The sequence below is a fragment of the Ascaphus truei genome, chromosome 7 (assembly GCF_040206685.1).
Source record: "Ascaphus truei isolate aAscTru1 chromosome 7, aAscTru1.hap1, whole genome shotgun sequence".
NCBI classification, from domain to species: domain Eukaryota; kingdom Metazoa; phylum Chordata; class Amphibia; order Anura; family Ascaphidae; genus Ascaphus; species Ascaphus truei.
Window position 1 is genome coordinate 78,951,461 of NC_134489.1, and position 20,953 is coordinate 78,972,413.

The window sequence follows — 20,953 nt, forward strand, 5'->3', positions numbered from 1 at the left end:
ACTAGATACTGTATATTGAAACAATATTCAAATTAAAGTCCTGATACAAATAGGACTGAAACCTCAAAAAGGTTGGAATTAAATGAATAGGAAATCCAAAGTGGTTGATAGTTGAAAAAAATTATTGGCCCAACATCGGTAGGTTGAAAAACTATTGTTTATATAATATAATTGGACCCATCATAATTAATTTCATTTGCACACCTATATAGTGCCCTAGATTGTCCATTTTGTTTTAATCAACCTTTCATATGGATAACAAACAGTCAAAAAAATTCTAAACCACTAATGGAAAAAGTTATCCAGAATAACACTAAATATATGTAGGATCACTCGGAAAATTTACAAAGGGTAGAGACCATCAGACCACAGATGAGACATGTAAAACAGTTCACAAAAAGTGATTGATATCCCATTAGGTGATAATGTATTGAGAACATGTATCCAATACATCTCCCTTCTGTTAAGGAGGTTAAGTCTATCCCCCTCCCCGTATTGGGGTTGGTATATGCTTGATACCCACAAATTTAAATTGTGAGATCACCTGAATGACATTTGATAAAATGTTTGGATACTGGAAGAATGCTATTCTTATTTTTAATCGATCTCACATGTTCCATTATCCTATTTTTTTAGGGGCCTGTTGGTCCTCCCCACATAACCCTTTCCACAACCACATGTGAGATAGTAGACATGGGTTGTGTTACAGATAATAAAGGTTTTAATCATACCATAATAATTATCATTTTTGAAATACACCTTTTTTGTAGATATCCCAAATTTGCACATACTGCTGCGACACACTTTATTCGAGCAAATACCCAGTATGTACCTGGCAGATACCTGGAATGCGCCGCTCCTCACCTCAGACAAGCCCCGTTGCGTTTGCCTTCCCAGCCATGGTTCATGCCTGGCTGACAGGCGGCTGATCTGTTAAATGATAATGATTAGGATTTAATAGGCTGCAATGCTTCGCGTGTCTACCAGATGGCATAAATTCATGAATTGTAATGCAGTGTATATATATATATATACTGTGCAGTATTGCAGCCAGCGGGAATAAAATGCTTCAATCCCTGCCTGGAAAATAACGCAATGCACTCGGGCAGAAAACAGTCACAAACCTCAATACACCCGAGTATACCCGAATTCGTGGGACTAGCCTAGCTCGAATAAAGTGTGTCGCCAGTGTAATGCAATTACCACATCGAAAGAACCCATGTGGCTTCTCAAATCTTTGTGCCTTAACTGATTCGGAACAAAATAAACTTGGAGACAAGTGGCTGGCTAAAGATTTAGCCTTCCAAAAGGCAAAATTAGGGCCCTTTTCCACTACATGTTTAATGTCTCTGTCAAGGTTTAATACTTTCCAATGCTTCAAAAGATGGCACAAATTTGACTTGCTAGTCTACTATGTTTAGTAATGCAAAAGATGCTTGTCTATTAAATCCAGTCCCTCTAATTTCATCCTGCTATATATGAAGGATAATATCTACAGCGTTGCCTTATAATAGCTTGATTAAGGATAACCTGCAGAAGTACTTGGAGATTAATTTCTCAAATTTACGTTAGTGGGGGGAAGGGTTGGACTTGCCTGTGAAAGATGCACAAAATGTTGATGTACTTGAACTTTCAAAATGATATACTGTAGGTTCTTAATGTCATTTGAAGAGATCAGTGTACATGAAAGCTTTTTCTGAAATATATGTACACGTGTAAAGGACAGAACACTCTGGCTTTGAAGGTTTATTTATAATACAAATATGGATATACAAATGTAATTTTTCCTGAAATGGCCTACCAGTTAACATGCAAGTTTACAATGTCACCTGCCACTAGATTTTTTTATTTTATTTTATCTCCCTAAATGTTAAATGATAAAAAAACAACATAATTTAACTTTGTAATTTGGGCTTCACCCGCCCTACAGAAATTTGTGAAAATGGTCACTTCCAACCCGTACATTCGAGGCACCAAAAGGCATATAAAACAGGGATTTCATCTAAAGGCTCACAATTGTAAACTAAATTGCATACTATATAACCGCATCAACAAATAAAATTAAGGCAGAACACAAAAACATACACATCAAACCTAGCAAAATGCATAAACTAGAAACAATCTGCATATAGATGTTTTAATGTGACCTTGCTATGTGGAACATGGTAATTATTATACCGGATTAAATTACAACAGAAGAGTAAATTTAGAATGCAGACAAACATTGCCGTGCGGAACACGCCAGAGAGCACTAAGCACCTTCGGAAAAGTTGCAGGGCTCTTCTAGATATTGCATGTGGAAACAGCACAGAGAAGCCACACGATGGAGTCAGTCACATGGCTCGCGGCAAATGATTGTGGGGGTGCGCATTTGCTGACTGGCAGTGATTGATAGATCACCGCTGCGAGTGCTGCAGGAAAAAACTGAAAATGCTCATAGGGTATTTTTGCCTGTCATGTCTTTTAGGATAAGAGGCAATTTCTGCCTGCAAGCAAAGATTCTTGGCCTGCTAGGAGATAGCAGGCCCCAGTTTCGTGCCACAAGACCTGGAGACGATAAACATGTGATCTTAAACTAATTTACAATATTTATTTATGATGATGAGGAAGTGGATTCTTTATTGGTTTTGCTTCTTTATTATTGAAAAAAAAAAAATGTCACAAGGAAAAATGAGGCCATAACTACTAAGCAGTCTCTTGCAATACACTGCAATGCTAGATCACAATAGGCTGTAAAGTTGTCCTCAGGCAGAACTCTGCTTTGTAACTATGGCCGAGATGTATATCCTGCGTTAAAGTAATGTATCTAGATTTGAGAAGTAACTCCCAATTCAGCAAACAAGTGGTGTATGATAGTTCCAAAATTGAACAAAATTGCACACACCATTGCGGAGCATAAGGTTTATGAAGGTGAGCCTGACCTAACACCCTTCACTAAAATCAAGATTAACACTTGCTAAGCCTGGCTAGGCTTTGCATTCTGAATTTTGTTGCTACGTACATGCTGTACGTATTTAGAGAAGTGTGCCAAAAAAAAAAATTGACGAGGGAGGCAAATGATTGTTTTCCCCAAGACACCCAACTGTTAACCCCCGTAAAGCAAGCGCAATCATTTTATAAAGGGGAGAACTGGAGGACAGACTCTGGAATCTAATATGTTTGGGGGCTGTGTGATTGTAGATGTATTATTTCTGTTAGCAGGTATACATGTGTGGGGCTACATGTTAGCGTACATGGTGTTTTTTTCACAGTCTTTTGACTGTGTGGAATTGGCTTCTGAAAATATCAGATTCTGCCTTTAAAGGGTGAAAATGTGTGCTTTTTTTTAGACCGGCACTTTGGAATTCAGAAGAGATATATACAAGATTGGCTATCTTGCATTACTCTGAAGTTGATCACCAAAAAGTATATTGGTTCTGAAAAATCATAGAATACATTTTTTTTTTTTTTTTGTCTGACAAGATAAATTAAATTAGAATGACTTGGCTTCTTTGCAGGGATTGGTTTTGAAAGCATGGCTTGATCTGACCTGTGGGAGAGAAGCTTATGCAAAAAAGGCTCTGAAGTACTTGGATGAAGGACTGCACAATGGAATGGATGTATTTGCTATGTTGGGAAAGGTACGTTTCTGGAAAAATAAACTAGGAAGCTACACTATTGACTGAGAACTTTGTTGTATAGACTTGTTTTAAATGACCATTATCCTGTCCTTTTGTGAGTTTGTTACGTACTCCTTTTACTGAAGGATTTAACTACCAACCACCTATAATTAAGTTGCATGCGCCACTGTTAACATCCTCATTAGCTATAGCAAAACACAAAGTTGTCATCTCTAATCCTGATGGTATAAACTGTTATTGCGAAGGCATTCCATAGCCAAGAGGTCCCCCTCTCTGCTGTTTGCCTTTAAAATGTGTATTGGGCTCTGAAATTGGGGCAATTTCATGTTACTGACAGTCCTTGTATTTTTTTTTTAAAGGCTCACTATTTTGAGATGCGCCAAAATTATTCAGGAGCCTTAGAAACAGTGAACAAAATAATAGTAAACTACCCCGGCTTTATTCCTGCTCTTATTAAGAAAATGAAGCTACAACTGGCTTTGCAAGATTGGGAACAGACAGTAGAGACCGCACTAAGGTTGAGTATGCAGCTTATGCTCCATGGATCTGTCACGTGCTGTGCTTTCAGATGGTTAAAGATTTAGAAAAACATGTGGGCTGGTGATATTTTTGTTGCTGGAAAAGCAGTGAAAAACAAGTATGAAATAAAATTGTTCAGCTGTTTTTGTGAATACAGGGTAGAGATCTTTTGTTGATATATTTTATTGCATGCTGTTTTAGAGATCATTTTAATTCTGTGTTTTGATTTCTCATTGATGACGGAAAAAAAACACCTTAATACTCAAGTCTTGTCATGATCTTGTCTAACAGTGGATTAGCTTTGTTTAACATCGGTCGTGAGCAATATTAGTACAGTTAGAATTAGATGTCACTGTACCTATATTTAGAAATGCAATATCTATTATTCTGGACCTAGTACATTTTGTCGGTAACCCCTTACACTCCCACATAGGTGCCCACAGTCGTGTGGTTCTGCATAAGATGCTTTTGATAAAAAAAAGTTCTTCTTTGGGCAGAAAATATAGAGGGTGTCTAGTCAACTAGATGATATGAGGACTGGTTTTCATATTTAATTCGCATTTTGCTAAATGCCATTTTCACTGAAATTATGGCATTTTGTAGATTTATTTAAAGTTGCATTTTTTAATGTGTTTTCTTATACAGGCTGCTGCAGAAGGATAGCCATAACCTTGAAGCCCTGAGAATGCTGGCTCTTCACTACCTGTGCAGAGAGGGGAATGTACATGAGGCATGTTTTTTTCTTTTGATGGAGGATACATTTTCTTTCTTGCAATTAAACACTGCTAATAAAGCAATGCACTCTGTTCAGTAGTTCATATTTCCTAAAACAGCACATTTTTAATAAAATATTTTTACTTTAAGGTCAACGGTTCGGTGTTCCTATCACGTGAAAAACAATCTTATCAATAGTGGCGCTCCAAAATTATCAGTGTGTGACAAATCGTTAGTGCAATAGTGAACAGTGATACTAATACAAACACATTTGATGAATGCTGCTGTGACCCAGTGTGGGATTGCTCTCTCAATCCCGTGGAGAGTGGAAAAGGTGTAGATCATCGGGAAGCGCAAACATGTGGAAACAGAAAAAATATTCTGATGGTGCAATATTGTTAAAACAAAAATGTGGAGATGATAGTATAAAGTCAATGTGTAGAATACTCACAAACGTGAGGTGAACTGTATACACGTAATGGTTTCTTTGGATGATGATCCGCCAGAATGCGGTGGAAATACAAGTATTCCCAATGGAAATGTACACTCCGGTAACCTTAGTATAAAACAAAAGAACCGAACATAGTGCAGACTGTATATGGTATTTATAAAAGGTAAGTGTAATGCAATGCACTCACATGATAAAAAGTATTAACAGGCATTTAGATCTCACAAAACGGATCTCAGCAGCTGGATCAATGGTCTCTCTGCTTCCCCTGTGTTGTGGCGTGCGTGTCACGGATGCGTCTCACCGATACCGGAAGTGACGTCATCCGCTTCCAGGGGTTCCGGCCGGTTGGAGATTTGATTGGTCAACGTCACTCTACGCGTTTCACCTTCCTCGGTTTCGTCAGCTGAAACTCGTAGAGTGACGTTGACCAATCAAATCCACAACCGGCCGGAACCCCTGGAAGCGGATGACGTCACTTCCGGTATCGGTGAGACGCATCCGTGACACGCACGCCACAACACAGGGGAAGCAGAGAGACCATTGATCCTGCTGCCGAGATCCGTTTTGTGAGATCTAAATGCCTGTTAATACTTTTTATCATGTGAGTGCATTGCATTACACTTACCTTTTATAAATACCATATACAGTCTGCACTATGTCCGGTTCTTTTGTTTTATACTAAGGTTACCGGAGTGTACATTTCCATTCGGAATACTTGTATTTCCACCGCATTCTGGCGGATCATCATCTAAAGATACCATTACGTGTATACAGTTCACCTCACGTTTGTGAGTATTCTACACATAGTATAAAGTCAATCATCTCCACATTTTTGTTTTAACAATATTGCACCATCAGAATATTTTTTCTGTTTCCACATGTTTGCGCTTCCCGGTGTTCCTATCACACCTTCATCGGGACAGGAACACTAAGACGTTGACCTGAATATAGCAAGAATCTTTTATTAAAATAAGGATACTGGTGTGCTACATCTGTGTACATGAAAATATGAGCGCAACTGCAGCACCTGCTGACGTAAGTACACAGCAACTTTACTAATGGATCATTTATTTTGAGTAGGGTGTGCACCACTTGTAACTTTGTTTACACAAAAGCATAGATTAATCCTTTGGGGTCTGGAAATCCAGTGTCCCCATGAGTAGTAGCTACTACATCATGCTTTTTTGTGCTAGTTTTCCCTGGGAGATTGCATTCTGCTCTCCTTCCTCTTCTTCGGGTTCCAGATGAAATAATGCCACAATCACAGGATTGGGATTTGCCAGAGGGGACGTAACACTATTGTGCCGCGTCCCCTTCCGGGAGCCAATGGATTAACTCGATAGAATAGAAGTTATGTAAACTTTCGCCTAAAGTCACAAGCAATGCAAAATTTGCCAATTTTTTTGCCCGATAATTAGCTTAAAAGGCTGTTTTCATTCTAGGCTACATCTAAGCTGGGGGACCTGATAAATGCCTTGGATCGTTTTGAACCGAACAATGCTCAACTATATTATAGCATGTCATTAGCTTTTAGCAGAATGGTAAGTATTGCACTGTAATGTGTGGATAATTAAGCAGTTAAACTACTATTTGTTCCATCATGCCAATAGATGTTTTTCATCATTATAATTTACCCCGATTATGCATTACTTCTATTTACAAATACTACAATAACATTCGTACCTTTTTCGCAATGTAGTTGAGAAATTAACAAATGGGTGGCTGTTCTAGAAGTCTGTAGCCCAATATTCTGATAACATAGTTGAATGCAGTTTTCACTCTTACTCGGCCACTGCTACAACAAGTGATTAACTATACCTTTTTCTATTTGATGAAATTAAATAGCTTCACAATAACTGGGGAAGGGAATGACGTGCTAAAATTAACTTCTGTTTTAGTTTTTGCTTGTTCCAGCAAGCTAATTAAAAGTGAAAACTTATTATCTTTGAAGAACACATTCAAATTAGAAACATAACACATCATGATTCCTCTAGTATGGTTTAGCTCTTTCAAAGGTTTGCTCAGGATCTGTAGTCGCTTTTACAAGCATTTGAGATTGGTTAGAAATGGTTCAGTCTGTCTGATTCAGAACTGGCTAATACACTTCTGGCCTATGCTTCTTTGCTGAAGAGCATGGTAATGGATTCTCTTTCTTTTTAGTGTGAACGTAATCCGCTCATCCTACAACAAACACAAGTGTTGGTGGAACGAGCGTTCAGCTTGGCCTCCCATGATGCAGAAATTGCTACCGAGCTTGGTTATCAGCATATATTACAAGGAAAGGTGAAGGAAGCTTTAAAATGGTACCAAACAGCTATGACTCTTGATGAGACCAGCGTTTATGCACTAACTGGTAAGAAAAGCTATAGTAGTGATAACTGTCCTGGAGAAGACTTGCTATTTTGCAGATCGATACTTTTTTTTTTAACATGAAATTTATAGAAGCTGGCGATTAATTTTCAAGACCATGCATAGACATGTCTATGTATTGCACATGCAATTTACAACTGAAAACACTCCAGAGGGTTATCCTTAAGGCTTCGTCCCTGGTGGCCACGGCTGCGTGCGCGCCACACACAAGGCACAGCTCTCTATGGGGCAGGCCCCAGTCGGCATGTGTACGTGCGTGCACAAGGTGCGATGCGCGACCACCTTTGTCAAAAGACAAGATTTTTGTCTTTTGGCGCATTGGCCATGTCACAGCGGCGGTTCTGCAAATGAGGGCGAACCAGCCGTGAGACGTCATGGCCGCACCCCGCCTCCCCGTCGAGAGTTGCCCGGAGTCCACTAGGTCACACTGATGCAGGTAAGGAGCGCCGCCAGGCATCCCGTCGCGCGCGCGCACTGTGGCCTTGGCCTAACATGGCATATCAAAGCATGGTGTGAATAAAGCATGACTGTTACAAAGTGTAGGTGTTGTTAATATATACTTCTGTGGAATAGAATTCTGAAACCTTAAGAGAAAGTAGCTCCCAGATCTCGTTTGTTAGTTGTTTTTTTTCTGCTTCATATTTGCTGTGATTTTAGGGCAGGTCCATACTGCCTTCGCCCGCGCAGTTTTATTTTTTGGACATGCTAGACGCGCCACCGACGTCACAGTGCTGATTCGCCCTCATTGGGTGACCCGCCCGTCGCGCCGAGAAATCAGTTTCAACTGATTCCTTGCGCAACGCGCGCCCCCCTCCTGCTTCCGCCCTCACGGTCTATGGGCGCGATCAATGCCTTAAGGCAGTGTGATCGCGCGCGGGACGCCTTTGTGCAGTCTGCGGCAGCATGGCCTTAGGCAACAGCAAGTGTATATCTATACTTGTATATGTTACAATGTAAATAATATTTATTTATAAAAATGTTTTACCAGGAAGTAATACCTTAAGAGCTACCTCTCGTTTTCAAGTATGTCCTGTGTGTGTGTGTGTGTGTGTGTGTGTGTGTGTGTGTGTGTGTGTATATATATATATATATATATATATATATTTTTTTTTTTGTATATAGTTTTATACAAATTCCAAACCTTTAACTAGTTTAGGCTCCCAAATGGAAAATTATACCTGAATTACATTATATGGAGTGGTCCCCCTAAGGATTATTGGTGAAATCACTGCCAATTTGCAATATGTTCTCATTTTCCATTAACGGTATACAGTATATCTGAATACCTTTACAATGGAAGGGTTTCAATGCCTTTCCACTTGTACTGCAGGGGTATTAATAATGTGTTACAACCCTCTGTCTGCAAAGGGTTGAGAAAAGGGTAAACATAAGTACTGAAAATATGTGAGAACTAGACCAGGGGTAATCAACTCCAGTCCTCAAGGGCCATCAGCCAGTCATGTTTTTAGGATATCCCTAGTTCAGCACAGGTGGCTCAATCAGGTGCTCCTTCGAAGACTGCTTCACCTGTGCTTGAAGCAGGGATATCCTGAAAACCTGACCTGTTGGTGGCCCTTGAGGACTGGAGTTGGCTACCCCTGAACGAAACCATACTGTAATTTGTTCCAGGTATTATTCGGTGCCAGCTGATAGAAGGGCAGTTACAAGACGCTGACCAGCAGTTGGAGTTTCTGATGGAAATTCAACAGTCTATTGGAAAATCTGGGGTAAGCTCAGTAACGAAAATTAAATTGCTGGAGGAATATTTTGTTTTGTACTTTAAATTGGGTACTGCAATTAACAACCCAAAAAGGACAATGAGGGATACATTTTGATCTTCTTAAAAGTGAGTTTAACTTGTACTGTAGTTTTCACATTTTTTAAAGTATAATACAGAAAATTACACATTTTTTCAGAAAGAGATACTCAACATTGGTATGTTTTATCTTTTCATGCAGGAGCTGTCCTTTTTGCGGGCTGTTTTAGCCATGAAGAAGCACAAAGGACAGGAAGAAGTTATTCACTTGCTAAATGATGTCCTGGACACCCACTTCTCCTCCTTACAAGGACTGCCACTTGGCATCCAGTATTTTGAAAAACTAAATCCAGATTTCTTGCTAGAAATCATAAGAGAATATCTACATTTCTGCCCAACTCAGGTAAAAAATCTATAAAAAAAAATGATATACTCTTGACCAACTGTTTTTACCTTGCAGGTACAGATGCAGCGGCCGTTATTCGAACATATCACGCGTTGTATACCTCGGAATACCCATGTCATGGCGCGTAATTACCGTGTGTTGACTCGTTTTTATCGAGTGCAGAAAATGGAATTTTAGTGTTCTGGTTTTTAAAAACCTGCAAAATAGACACTACTGTACTGTACACATTACAATTTATTCATTTCTGCCATGGAAATGCGAAGAATTGCGCCCAAAGATATCGGAATCCATGAAATTCAAACAAAGCTACCTCGTGATTGGTCACGTGGAGTACAGCAGCGCACACGAAAACGGCTCAGTGATATGTTTGAATAACGACCGCTGCATCTGTATCATAGAGACTGCATACTTTATTGTAAATACCATATGCAATAGGTTTTTGTATTTAAAAAAATAGAAAGTATTTTAATAGTAATAGTATTTGCAATCATCATTGTATTGCTCTTGGCTTCTGGACTTCAATAAGGAAGGCTTCGAAATAGATCTTAAATTATAAGACAAATGTTAAATAGAAAAAGTAGAAAAGTGGTTATGCTTTAGGGAGCTTTAACTTTATTGAACTGTCATCACAGTTTTGTGAGTGTTGGTGCTCTTTCAATTTAAATGCAAGCTGTTGAAAAAATATATGTTTTGTAAATATACGTTTATTTTCCCAGCCTCCGGCTCCAGGCCAACCTATTTCCCCATTGTTAAGGCACTGTGCCTCTGTGCTTGAAACTGTAGTGAAGACAGTTCCAGGACTCCAACAAGCCGTTTTCCTGATTGCGAAGGTGAAATATTTAGCAGGTAAGCAGATATTAACAATTTTTATTGATGAAAGAAACAATATGCAGTACATCTCAACGCGGCATCTGAAGTTGATTTGGTTAGGATGTTAGGCTGAAAATTCAATTGGCGCGCACACAATGGTGTGATGGTTTGTGTTATAACGGTTACATTTGTGATGTTCATCCTATGGAAAGTCCTGGTACTGTATGAAACAAAAATGTGAACACTTTAGATATTATAATCTGAAGCCAATGTTCTTTAGGTAGTGCTTTCCAAATAGAATTAGCGGGTTGATTTTAGTTTACCAAATCTTCATTCCCAAACTAAAGTTTAATAGCCACATAAGTCACTGGTAGATGAAATGACAAACTTTAGTGACTGCGTATTCTGTTTCGGCACGTAGCTGTAAACGGGGCTTCTGGTTTAATATGGCAGGGGCAGTATTTTCATTTAATTGTTGGTCGTTTCAGATTGCATGGGAGCTCAACAATGTCTAGAAAGGTTAGCTGGAAATTCAGTTTACTGTTTTAAAAAGACGTAACTGAATTAAAGCAATCATTACAAAGCTCATATACTTACTGTCTGTTAATGCATATTGTGGTTGCATTTGATGTTTTTCTTTGACTTCAAAATAATGAATTAAGGAAAAAAAGTAAGTAACTTGGCTATTCGCTAACATTGTGACGTGTGCTCTGTCCGCAGAAGAGCAGCAGGCCAGGACTATTACTTTTTTTTTTTTTTTGTCATTATTTAATGTATTTTTTTGTCTTAGGTGATGTTGAAGCAGCTCAAAGTAGCCTTCAGCATTGTCTTGAGCAGAATCCTTCCTACGCAGACTCTCATCTCCTGATGGCTCAAATTTACTTGTCCCAGGACAATTTAAAACTGTGCTCCCAGTCTTTGGAGCTCTGTTTGAGTTATAGTTTTGAGGTGAGTCATTTTTAAAGCTTACAAAAGCCTTTAAAGTCTGTTTTCCAGAGCTTATCGATTTTCACTGTAGTTCTCTTATATTTTTAGACAAGCCTGTATTTGACACTAGTTTATGGGAGTGACACCCGCATGGAAATGTTTATTAAAGTATAGAATTGGTCATTCATCTCTCGCAAAAGCAGGCTATGAAGTTCAGGAATTCATCAATAACATTTTGTTAACGAGTTATGTAATGCAGGATATGAACATTTCTAACATAAAACTTAATTTTATATTGCAGGTGCGAGAAAATCCCATATATAATTTAATAAAAGCTCAGACCCAGAAACGAATGGGAGAAGTACAAGAAGCTATTAAGACACTACAAGTAGCAATGAGTTTACCTGGGATGAGGAGAGCTGGAGCCACCTTAAAATCCAAAGGGAAGAAACTAGAGATCAGTGCCAGTGACAGTGTGTCCATATTTCTTGAGCTTGTAGATGCTCATCAAATGAATGGAGAACAGGTAATGCTGAATACAATCCAACTTCAATAGAAAAAACAGTCCTGTGTTTTCTGTGGGCAATAAAATAGCATATTCCACTGTACAAAAATACTGAGATTCTTTATATACTTCCAGCCAACAGGCTTGGCCTAGATTGACTTAAGGGTGCTATGCTTTAGCATAGCATTCAAATGAACAGGAGTAAAAGTGTGCTAAAGCCTAGCACTATTTAATCTGGGCCTTAGTATTGCAGAAATTACTCCAGTTATACTACCTGGTTTGAGCCTTGTCAAGCCTCATGCATGTTGCATAGAGCACAAGTAGTTCCTCACACTAGGTAGCTTTGTCACTGTCACAGTGCAGATGTCTTCAGTAGTAAGGCTTTGCAGGCTGTTTGTCTCATATATACCGACTCACTACTTTCTCATCCTTGGGTTGTCAAGAGTAGCGTCAGAAAGGAGTAATAAACGTGATAAGTGAGGAACAGGCAATTTCCAAGCTTTTTGCTCAGGGGCTACTTAAAAGTTATCACATTTAGAGCAAGAGGGGAGACTTTTCTGCAACATAGGCCTGAACAGGTTCGAGCATTTGGCCATTTCTAGACCAGTCGTACACCTCAACGTTGTTCTTACACCTGAGAGGGACTGGGCCTTTATAGCTCTTGAAAATTCGGTTACTAAGTCATGGTAGATTTTTATTAAATTTGTAAGCAACTTGGCAAAAATCAAGAAATGTTTTCAATCCTCGTTATGATGTACAAGTCAAATCACAATACCTACCTAAAAGTCAGATGAGTTTTTTCCTACAATGCAAATCTGCTAAATTTCCCTGGAAACGCAACAGTAGGGAACAGAGAATGCAAGTTGCCCTGAATATATCTGCTTTTCCTCCATTCAAATAACAATTTCCTGTATATCTCCAACTAGTGCCAAAACACATACTTGATTGAAAATTCCATTTAGCAAATGTAATGCTTGCTGACATGAAATATAACAAGAATGTCATTAATAATATTCATAAGTCTGAATGTGGACAAAATTAATTGTGTCCTCACCTTTTTGCTGTGAGACCAATGCATTTCTGGACCTTCTGACAGCAGAGGGGTTGCATTTAAGCAAAAGAAAGTGCCTTGACTTTATACGGTGGGTGATTTCTCCATTTGCTTCTCTGGTACAGCACTTTTGCTTTATAAACTTTTGTTCGTTATTTTATCTCTGTATTATTATAGCACGAAGCTGCAAAAGTATTACAAGATGCCATCAATGAGTTTTCTGGCACCCCAGAAGAAGTACGTTTGATGATTGCTAATGCTGAACTCTCGTTGGCTCATGGTGATGTTGAACAAGCGTTGACCATGCTTCGAAACATCTCTGCAGAGCAGCCTTATTTTGTGCAAGCCAAAGAGAAGATGGCTGATATTTACCTTCAGCATAGGAAAGATAAGAAGCTGTATACCAGCTGTTACAGGTAAAGGTTTCATTGTAAAAATAGTGTATTTAATTGTGTTAATTTGACAGTCACGGAAAGTCCTAAAATATTCATCCTGCATCATATGAAATACATTTGACCATAAACAAGGGAAATCTAAAGGCTTTTATTTGATGGATTATCATATACAGACTAAGTGTAACTTTGATTAAAGACACTAGATTTAAGGGAAGAGTAAAGGACGTGGTGTATTAGGCCTTGGCCATGTTTGGCGCTTGCTCGCTCTCGCTTGCTGCCGCTCGCTCTACCAGGAGCTTTTTGCTGTCCTTACAGAGGAGACAGCAAGCGCTTGGGAGGCGGGTATCACTGTGTGTGTGTGTGTCACTTGGTAGCTGTCAGTGTGTGTGTGTCACTGGGGAACATGTGTGTGTGTGTGTGTGTGTGCGTGCGTGCGTGCTTGAGTACGTGTGTGTGTGTGTGTGTATATTATATAATATTTTAAAAATTAAAAAAAAAGACATGTTGTGAGAATAAATTATTTATTAACATTGTGCAACTTTGATAAATATATTCACGCACACACACACGCGCACGCACGCACACACGCACACACACACAAAGGCACACACACACACACAAAGGCACACACACACACACACACACATGCATACACTCACACATGCATGCATACACACACATGCATACACATGCACACACACACATACACACACACATGCATACACATACACACACATGCATACACACATGCATACACACACACACACATGCACACACATGCATACACACACACACACATGCACACACACACACACACACACGCACACGCACATGCACACGCACATGCACACACACACAATGCACAAACACACACATACACAGACACACACACACACACACAGGAGACATGGATCGGGGCAGAAGGGGGACAGGGATCGAGTAGAAGGGGGACAGGGATCGGGCAGAAGGGGGACAGGGATCGGGCAGAAGGGGGGCAGGGATCGGGCAGAAGGGGGACATGGCTCGGGCAGAAGGGGGGCGGGGACAGGGATCGGGCAGAAGGGGGGCAGGAATCGGGCAGAAGGGGGACAGACCGTCAGGGGGCGGGCCGGGAGCGGGCGCGTCACTGGCCGGGGGCGGGCCAGTGACGTCACGGAGCTGGTTCGCCCTCATTGGGCGAACCGCTCACGTGACCGGCCTGTCTCGCCGGCAAGCGGGGGAATTTTAAATTCCCCTAAGACCTGCGCTTCCGCAAGCGCGCGGAAGCGCAGGTGAGCCCCTACTAAAGCCGCTCTAATTGCGGCTGTAGGGGCTCAGTGCTGAGCGGGAGCGCGCGTCAGCACGCTTCCGCAAGCACGCAGGGAACATGTCCGGGGCCTTAGATCAAGGGTGCTCAACTCCAGTCTTCAAAACCCCAACCAGGTCAGGTTTTAAGGACATCCCTGCTTCAGCACAGTTGGCTCAGTCAAAGATTGAGGGGGGGGGGGGAATGTTGAAAGGGCTAAGAACAGATCGACGAGTAAAGAGTTTTACTGGAAAATGTTTACGTTTCTTGAAGTTCCACAGAAATGCAGCCCCACCTAAAAACTTTCTTGTTTTTTTTTTTTTAGGCAGCAGTCAAGTAAAATTACAATAACTTAGGGCAGCGGCTCTCAACTCCAGAACTCAAGACCCCCCCCCCCCCCCCAATAGGTCAGATTTTCAGAATATCCCTGCTTCAGCATTTGTGGCTCAATCCGTCCCTGCTTCAGCTCAGTCTTTGATTGAGCCACTGATCCACCTGTGCTGAAGCTGGGATATCCTGAAAACCTGACTTGGGGGGGGGGGGGGGGGAGGTACTTGAGGACTGGAGTTGAACACCCCTGTATTTAGTAACAGACAAGTACAATAAATCATACGGTGGAATGCTGGGAGATGTCATAAGAAATGTATAAGCATATGGTTGTAAGAGTGCATTCACCGTTATAAGAACAATTAAATAATGTAACATTTCTGGTATGATGTGTTATTGACCTTTTTTTTTTTTAAATCTATTTTTCAGAGATCTGGTGGAGAAACTTCCAAGCTCTCACACCTTTCATCTTCTGGGTGATGCTTACATGAATATTCAAGAGGTACGTCTTGGCATAGCCGTGTAGTATGCGGAGTACAAATGGCTGGGGGGGTGGAAGGCATTTAATATAAAATGTTTGGTCTTGTATAGCATTTACAATGTACTGTACACAGTGCTGTACATAGAATTTTGCAAGCATAAGGAGTTCTTGCCCCGAACAGCTTTCAATCAAATTTGGGTGCCCGGGGCACAGGGAGATGAAGTCACAAGGAGAGCAGACACAGGGATTTGAACTTGGTTCACCCGTTTCAAAAGCAGTCACTTGACCAATGATCTACTGTAATCAGCCAAAAGCAGCAGTCCTTTACACAAGAGCTGTTCATACGAGTATTACCCAAGCATATCCTTTTCTCTAACATAATAAAGATTACGTTATTGATTTTTTTAGCATTTTGATTCAGTATCTGAATTGAGTTTTTGTTGTTTTAGACTTGGTATTGCTGTAGGAAGAGCAGTTTCTGTTTCAAATGGTATTGTTGAAAAAGCAATGTTTTGTTTTTTTTTTAGTAGGGAAGCACAGATTGCTGCTTAAACTGTCTGTTTCTGGCCTGACTGAAGAGCTAAAGCCTGATGCAAAACTGGGGGCTATAACCAACTACAAATGAATGCTCCATTAGATCGCACATTAATCCAATTATAAATGTTATCATGTGGACATTTCCTGGAGGTCACTACCCGCAGCTTTGACTAATATGTAGGCTCCTTATATTAATTGCTACAAAGTCACATTGCTAATTGTCTGTAGAAGTGGGGGTTGGGTTGCAAAGCAAAAACGGTAGGACCATGATGCATTTCTTGGTCCAGGCCTGTAATCTAAGCCTATTAAGTGAATGCTTTCAACTTTTTAATTTTACATTTTTTATATCTGTTTTGCAAAGCCTGAAAAAGCCATTGATGTTTATGAGCAGGCGTTAAAGAAGAACTCGAAAGATGGAACATTAGCAAGTAAAATTGGAAAAGCTCTAGTCAAAACACACAATTATGCAAAGGTACGTAAGTGGCACTATATCATCAATGTGAGTTACCTTACAATGACAAACTAACTTTAGACAAGCTTAGTACAGTAGGTAACATGCTTGGTTTTAATGCTAGCCTGCAACATTAGATGTTTTGTTCTTGCTCAGTGTAATTTAATTTTGAATAATATCTAGTGGGCCATGGCAAGTGTTTAAAGCAACTGAACGATTCCGTTTTTTTTTTATTTTAGGCAATTAGTTACTACGAAGCTGCTCTGAAAAGCGGCCAGCAGAACTTTCTTTGTTATGACTTGGCTGAACTTTTATTAAAGCTAAAGAATTATGAAAAAGCTGAAAAAATACTTCAACAAGCTTTGGATCATGAGACTGGTATGGAATGGATTCCATAAATCATAATTTTTATCAGCATGTTTTCATTAATTTAAAGTAAAGGCTTTAAACTAGCTCACTCACTGCTTTGGTTTTTCTGCATTGAATGGGAACCTTGTGCTCTTTCGATGTGAGACCATTTTCTTAATAAACTTGATATAGCTGGGTTGAGAAGCCTATTTTAATGTACAGGATGGCACCAGTGCTTTTCTATGACACACACAACTGGTACTCCTGCAAGGAAGTTGCTGAAAAAAATGTTCACTGAAAAAGGCAACTGCAATTTAATATATTCCAACATATAATCGAACGTGGACATATATCGGGAGACACCAATGTTCAGGTTCATATTGTGCTTTAAAATAGCTGTATAGAAGTGCTGGGGATGTTTGAATATTTTTGTCCATGTTCTAGCTATACAACTTTTATACATCATTCCTATAATGTAGAATCCGAAGGAAGTACTGGCCTTTTGCCACAAACCCCGTAGCAGAGTAAATGATTATATCCTTAATCATGGTATATTCTCTGGTGTCTCCTCTTCGTCACTCCCTCTTTCTGTTGGGTTCCCACAAGGCTCTGTCCTTGGTCCTATGTTCCTCACTCTAAATCTCTTCTCTTGACAAACTAATTTGAACTTTTGGCTTTCGGTATCATCTCTATGCCGATGACACCCAAATTTACCTCTTCCCCTCTCTCTTGTCCGTTACACCAACAGTCTATCCGCAATCTCCTCCTGGGTGTCCCATCGTTATCTGAAGCTTAACATGTCCAAAATATAATTAATAATCTTGCCCTCTGTTGGTGAGTTACAAATAAACAATAATATAGAAATGTCAGGTGCCAAAGAATAAAGGGGAGGATACATTTAATAAACTAAGCTGAGCTAATCATTGTAACAATAATGGGGATACAGTTCGAGAAGGCACGTAGGGTCATATTTATCGAGCAGTGTTGTGCCATAAGATATATTTTGATGCTGGAAGAGACCTTCTAGTCCATTGAAATTCATGTGAGAGGAATATAGTAATTTAAATGGGGCGTGCATAAGTATATATACCATGGGCTCGTTTCCATGTATATTTGATGTTTATGCACATCCTAATGACATCTTTGAGGCATCAGTTGGTTGAGTACATTAGTGGTGTTTTTTATTGCTTGTGTATATTTCATGCATTAGCCTTGTACTCCTGAAGAGATTAGCAATATATATTCGAATGCAATACAAAGCAGCTATTCAGCGGTGTAGTGGATAGCATTGCTAAATGTTTTAGCATGTTTCTCTTCTGTTTTTTTGCAGTCAATGAACTATCTTCTCTAATGGATGACAGCCGCTATCATGTGCTACTAGCAAAAATTTATAGCAAAATGGAAAAGACCGAGGAAGCTATTGTTTCATTACAGAGGGTAAGAAGAATGTGTAACGTTTGCTGCATGTGTGTTATTTTTTACTTTACATAGTTATAGTAGATGAGGTTGAAAAAAGACATATGTCCATAAATTTCAACCTATACTAAATTTAGACGACAGATACATAGCCTATATTTGTATTTACAGTATTTTGATACTTTAGTTTGGAGAATTTATATTAACCATATTAATTGTATTTATTTTGTAATTCCGTATCGCTGCTCTCAGGCCCGGGAACTGCAAGCCAGAGTGCTGAAGAGAGCCCAGTTGGACCAACCGGATGCAGTTCCGGCTCAGAAACATCTGGCAGCCGAAATTTGCTCAGAAATTGCGAAACATTCCACAGCCCAGCGAGACTACGAGAAGGCGATTAAATTCTATAAAGAGGCCCTTGTTTACTGTGAAACAGACAATAAGGTGATTCACTTTTTAAAAAGCATTATTGACATCCCACAGGCAGATGCTAAGTCCCTTTGTGTCAAACTAAGATTGATAGATGTATAAATCATAGAAGATGATTTTCCTGGTGCTCGAGGTTCTTTAACTTTGTTCAAATCAACCCTTGTTAAATGGATTATCATATCTCAAACATGGCATAAGTGAGTTATATTGTGGTATGTACTGTATAAGATCAGATCACTTTTTAGCATTACATAAATGGGTATTACACCTAAATGTGTGCGTCCAAAATGTAATCCTGTCATATGTTGGCTGCAGAAATACAACTCCTATTTGTGCTATATACTGTAGGTGATGCTAGAACTTGCACATCTGTATCTTGCACAAGATGACACAGATTCCTGCCAGCAACAGTGTGCACTGCTGTTAAAGAATGACCAAGACAACGAAGCGGCTACCATGGTCTGTATGATTTTAAAGGTGCAAACCTACATAGCCAGCCAGTTGAATTTCTGTATCTACCGCGATCCTTACCTTTCTCTGATGTCGTTTTGTATAGCGGTCAAGAGATAGGCATGCAATTCTTTAGCTTATTTTTTTTTTTTTTTTTTTTTTTCAAGTCTATATGGGGCTGTCACTACCTTTGCTTGGAAACTATGTATCAGTTCCTACATGATTAAATATGTATATCTTTACATAGCACCGTCCATGTACTGTACATAGCTCTTTACCGCAGTAATGCACGTGACATATTAATATAGCACATAATGGGAATAAGCGCTTCAAACATAAAAGTAACATTAGGAAAAGGAGTCTCTGCCCCGAAGAGCTTACAATCTAAGCGGTAAGCAAGGAGAACTTTGAGACTGTAGGAGGTAAGGGTGTCATCAAGGGGTGAAGGTCAGTGCATATTAGATGTATAGTATTAGCCAGCGGACCTACCCATATACTTCGTTAATTGTTTATTTAGGTTCTATTGAGTAGCATCCGTACAATAGAACAATATATACTCTGTTTGCTAGCCATATTGTGGATCATATGCATTGTAGAAGTTTATTTTCTTAAAGCTTCTATTTACAGGCTATATAAAGCAGTCATTATCAATGAGGGAAGAAAATTAAATTAATGGTCAAACTTTTTATTTTCCCCAACATCACTTTTGCATATAAAATTTCACAGTGGTTGCTGTTCAATTGGGCATTTGCCATCATATAATTTTGAAATCAGCAGCTTGCCTGTACAAGTAACAGTATGCCAATGTATATTTTACTTGGTAACACAGTATGTACAGTCTGACAAAAGGAACCTTCAGTCTTTCACATAGTCCCTCCCTATATGATGGGTACTATTACAGGCAATCCTCGGTTATCCAGTGGAATCCGTTCTGGAAGGGAGCGTTGGATAGTGAAATTGTTGTGAAGTGAGTCCCATGTTAATCAGTGGCGGTGAGTGTTGGATAATGCATTTCGGCATCGAAAAACGGGCGATAGGGTTGCATTTTAAAGCGTTGGATATGCCCTTCATTGTAAAGTGAAACGTTGGGTAGCGAGGACTACCTGTACAGTAAATCTTTACTACTAAAGTACATTCAGGATATTTATAAGTTTCTGTTTACAGTTGTTTGCCACAGAAGGATGATTGCTCCTTTTAATGTCCTCATTCAGATCAAATCGTGCCTACAATCCTGTTTCAGTGAACTTATATAAAGTTATATAACTTCTATCAAGAAAATCCAAAATAAAGCTGTGCTGTAAACAAAAAATTGTATTTGAGAATTGTATGATAGATCTATGATATCATAGAGATAGATATGATATCAGAAAGATTGATGCTACACGCTGGTGCTGTCTTTAAATGTTTGTACACTGTTGGTAATTTTCTTGCTGCCATCTGCCTGGGAGGGCTCCACGACCTCCTAAAGACAAGTGAGCTCCCATAGGGAGACTCGCCAAATTAAGCATATAAAGATCCCTCTTTCCCTCCCCGCCCACCCCATCTCTCCTCCTTGTCAGCCTCTGCTGAGTCACTCTAAATCACATGACCAACCCATCATGTTCTAGAAACCGGAAGTAATTGGGCCCCTGCCTGGTTACATTGCAACATACTGTCAAATGGGGCATTACTCATTTAACTGTTAAAATCCTCTTTAACCCCTTAGTTG

The 20,953-nt window shown here is 39.6% G+C and overlaps 1 protein-coding gene across 2 annotated transcripts in view; it reads left to right on the forward strand.

Moving 5' to 3' along the window:
• The window catches only part of TTC21B (tetratricopeptide repeat domain 21B), a 79,410-nt gene that overhangs the window by 15,209 nt on the left and 43,248 nt on the right, over positions 1–20,953 (forward strand). For both annotated transcript variants that reach the window (XM_075609179.1, XM_075609178.1), the window contains exons 5-21: positions 3,498–3,620; positions 3,980–4,137; positions 4,785–4,869; positions 6,747–6,845; positions 7,465–7,657; positions 9,304–9,401; positions 9,633–9,833; positions 10,553–10,682; positions 11,437–11,594; positions 11,875–12,099; positions 13,307–13,545; positions 15,566–15,638; positions 16,516–16,626; positions 16,845–16,983; positions 18,284–18,390; positions 18,622–18,810; positions 19,144–19,254. In XM_075609179.1, the coding sequence (XP_075465294.1) occupies positions 3,498–3,620; positions 3,980–4,137; positions 4,785–4,869; positions 6,747–6,845; positions 7,465–7,657; positions 9,304–9,401; positions 9,633–9,833; positions 10,553–10,682; positions 11,437–11,594; positions 11,875–12,099; positions 13,307–13,545; positions 15,566–15,638; positions 16,516–16,626; positions 16,845–16,983; positions 18,284–18,390; positions 18,622–18,810; positions 19,144–19,254 (2,439 nt within the window). The remainder of the gene's footprint in view (positions 1–3,497; positions 3,621–3,979; positions 4,138–4,784; positions 4,870–6,746; positions 6,846–7,464; positions 7,658–9,303; positions 9,402–9,632; positions 9,834–10,552; positions 10,683–11,436; positions 11,595–11,874; positions 12,100–13,306; positions 13,546–15,565; positions 15,639–16,515; positions 16,627–16,844; positions 16,984–18,283; positions 18,391–18,621; positions 18,811–19,143; positions 19,255–20,953) is intronic.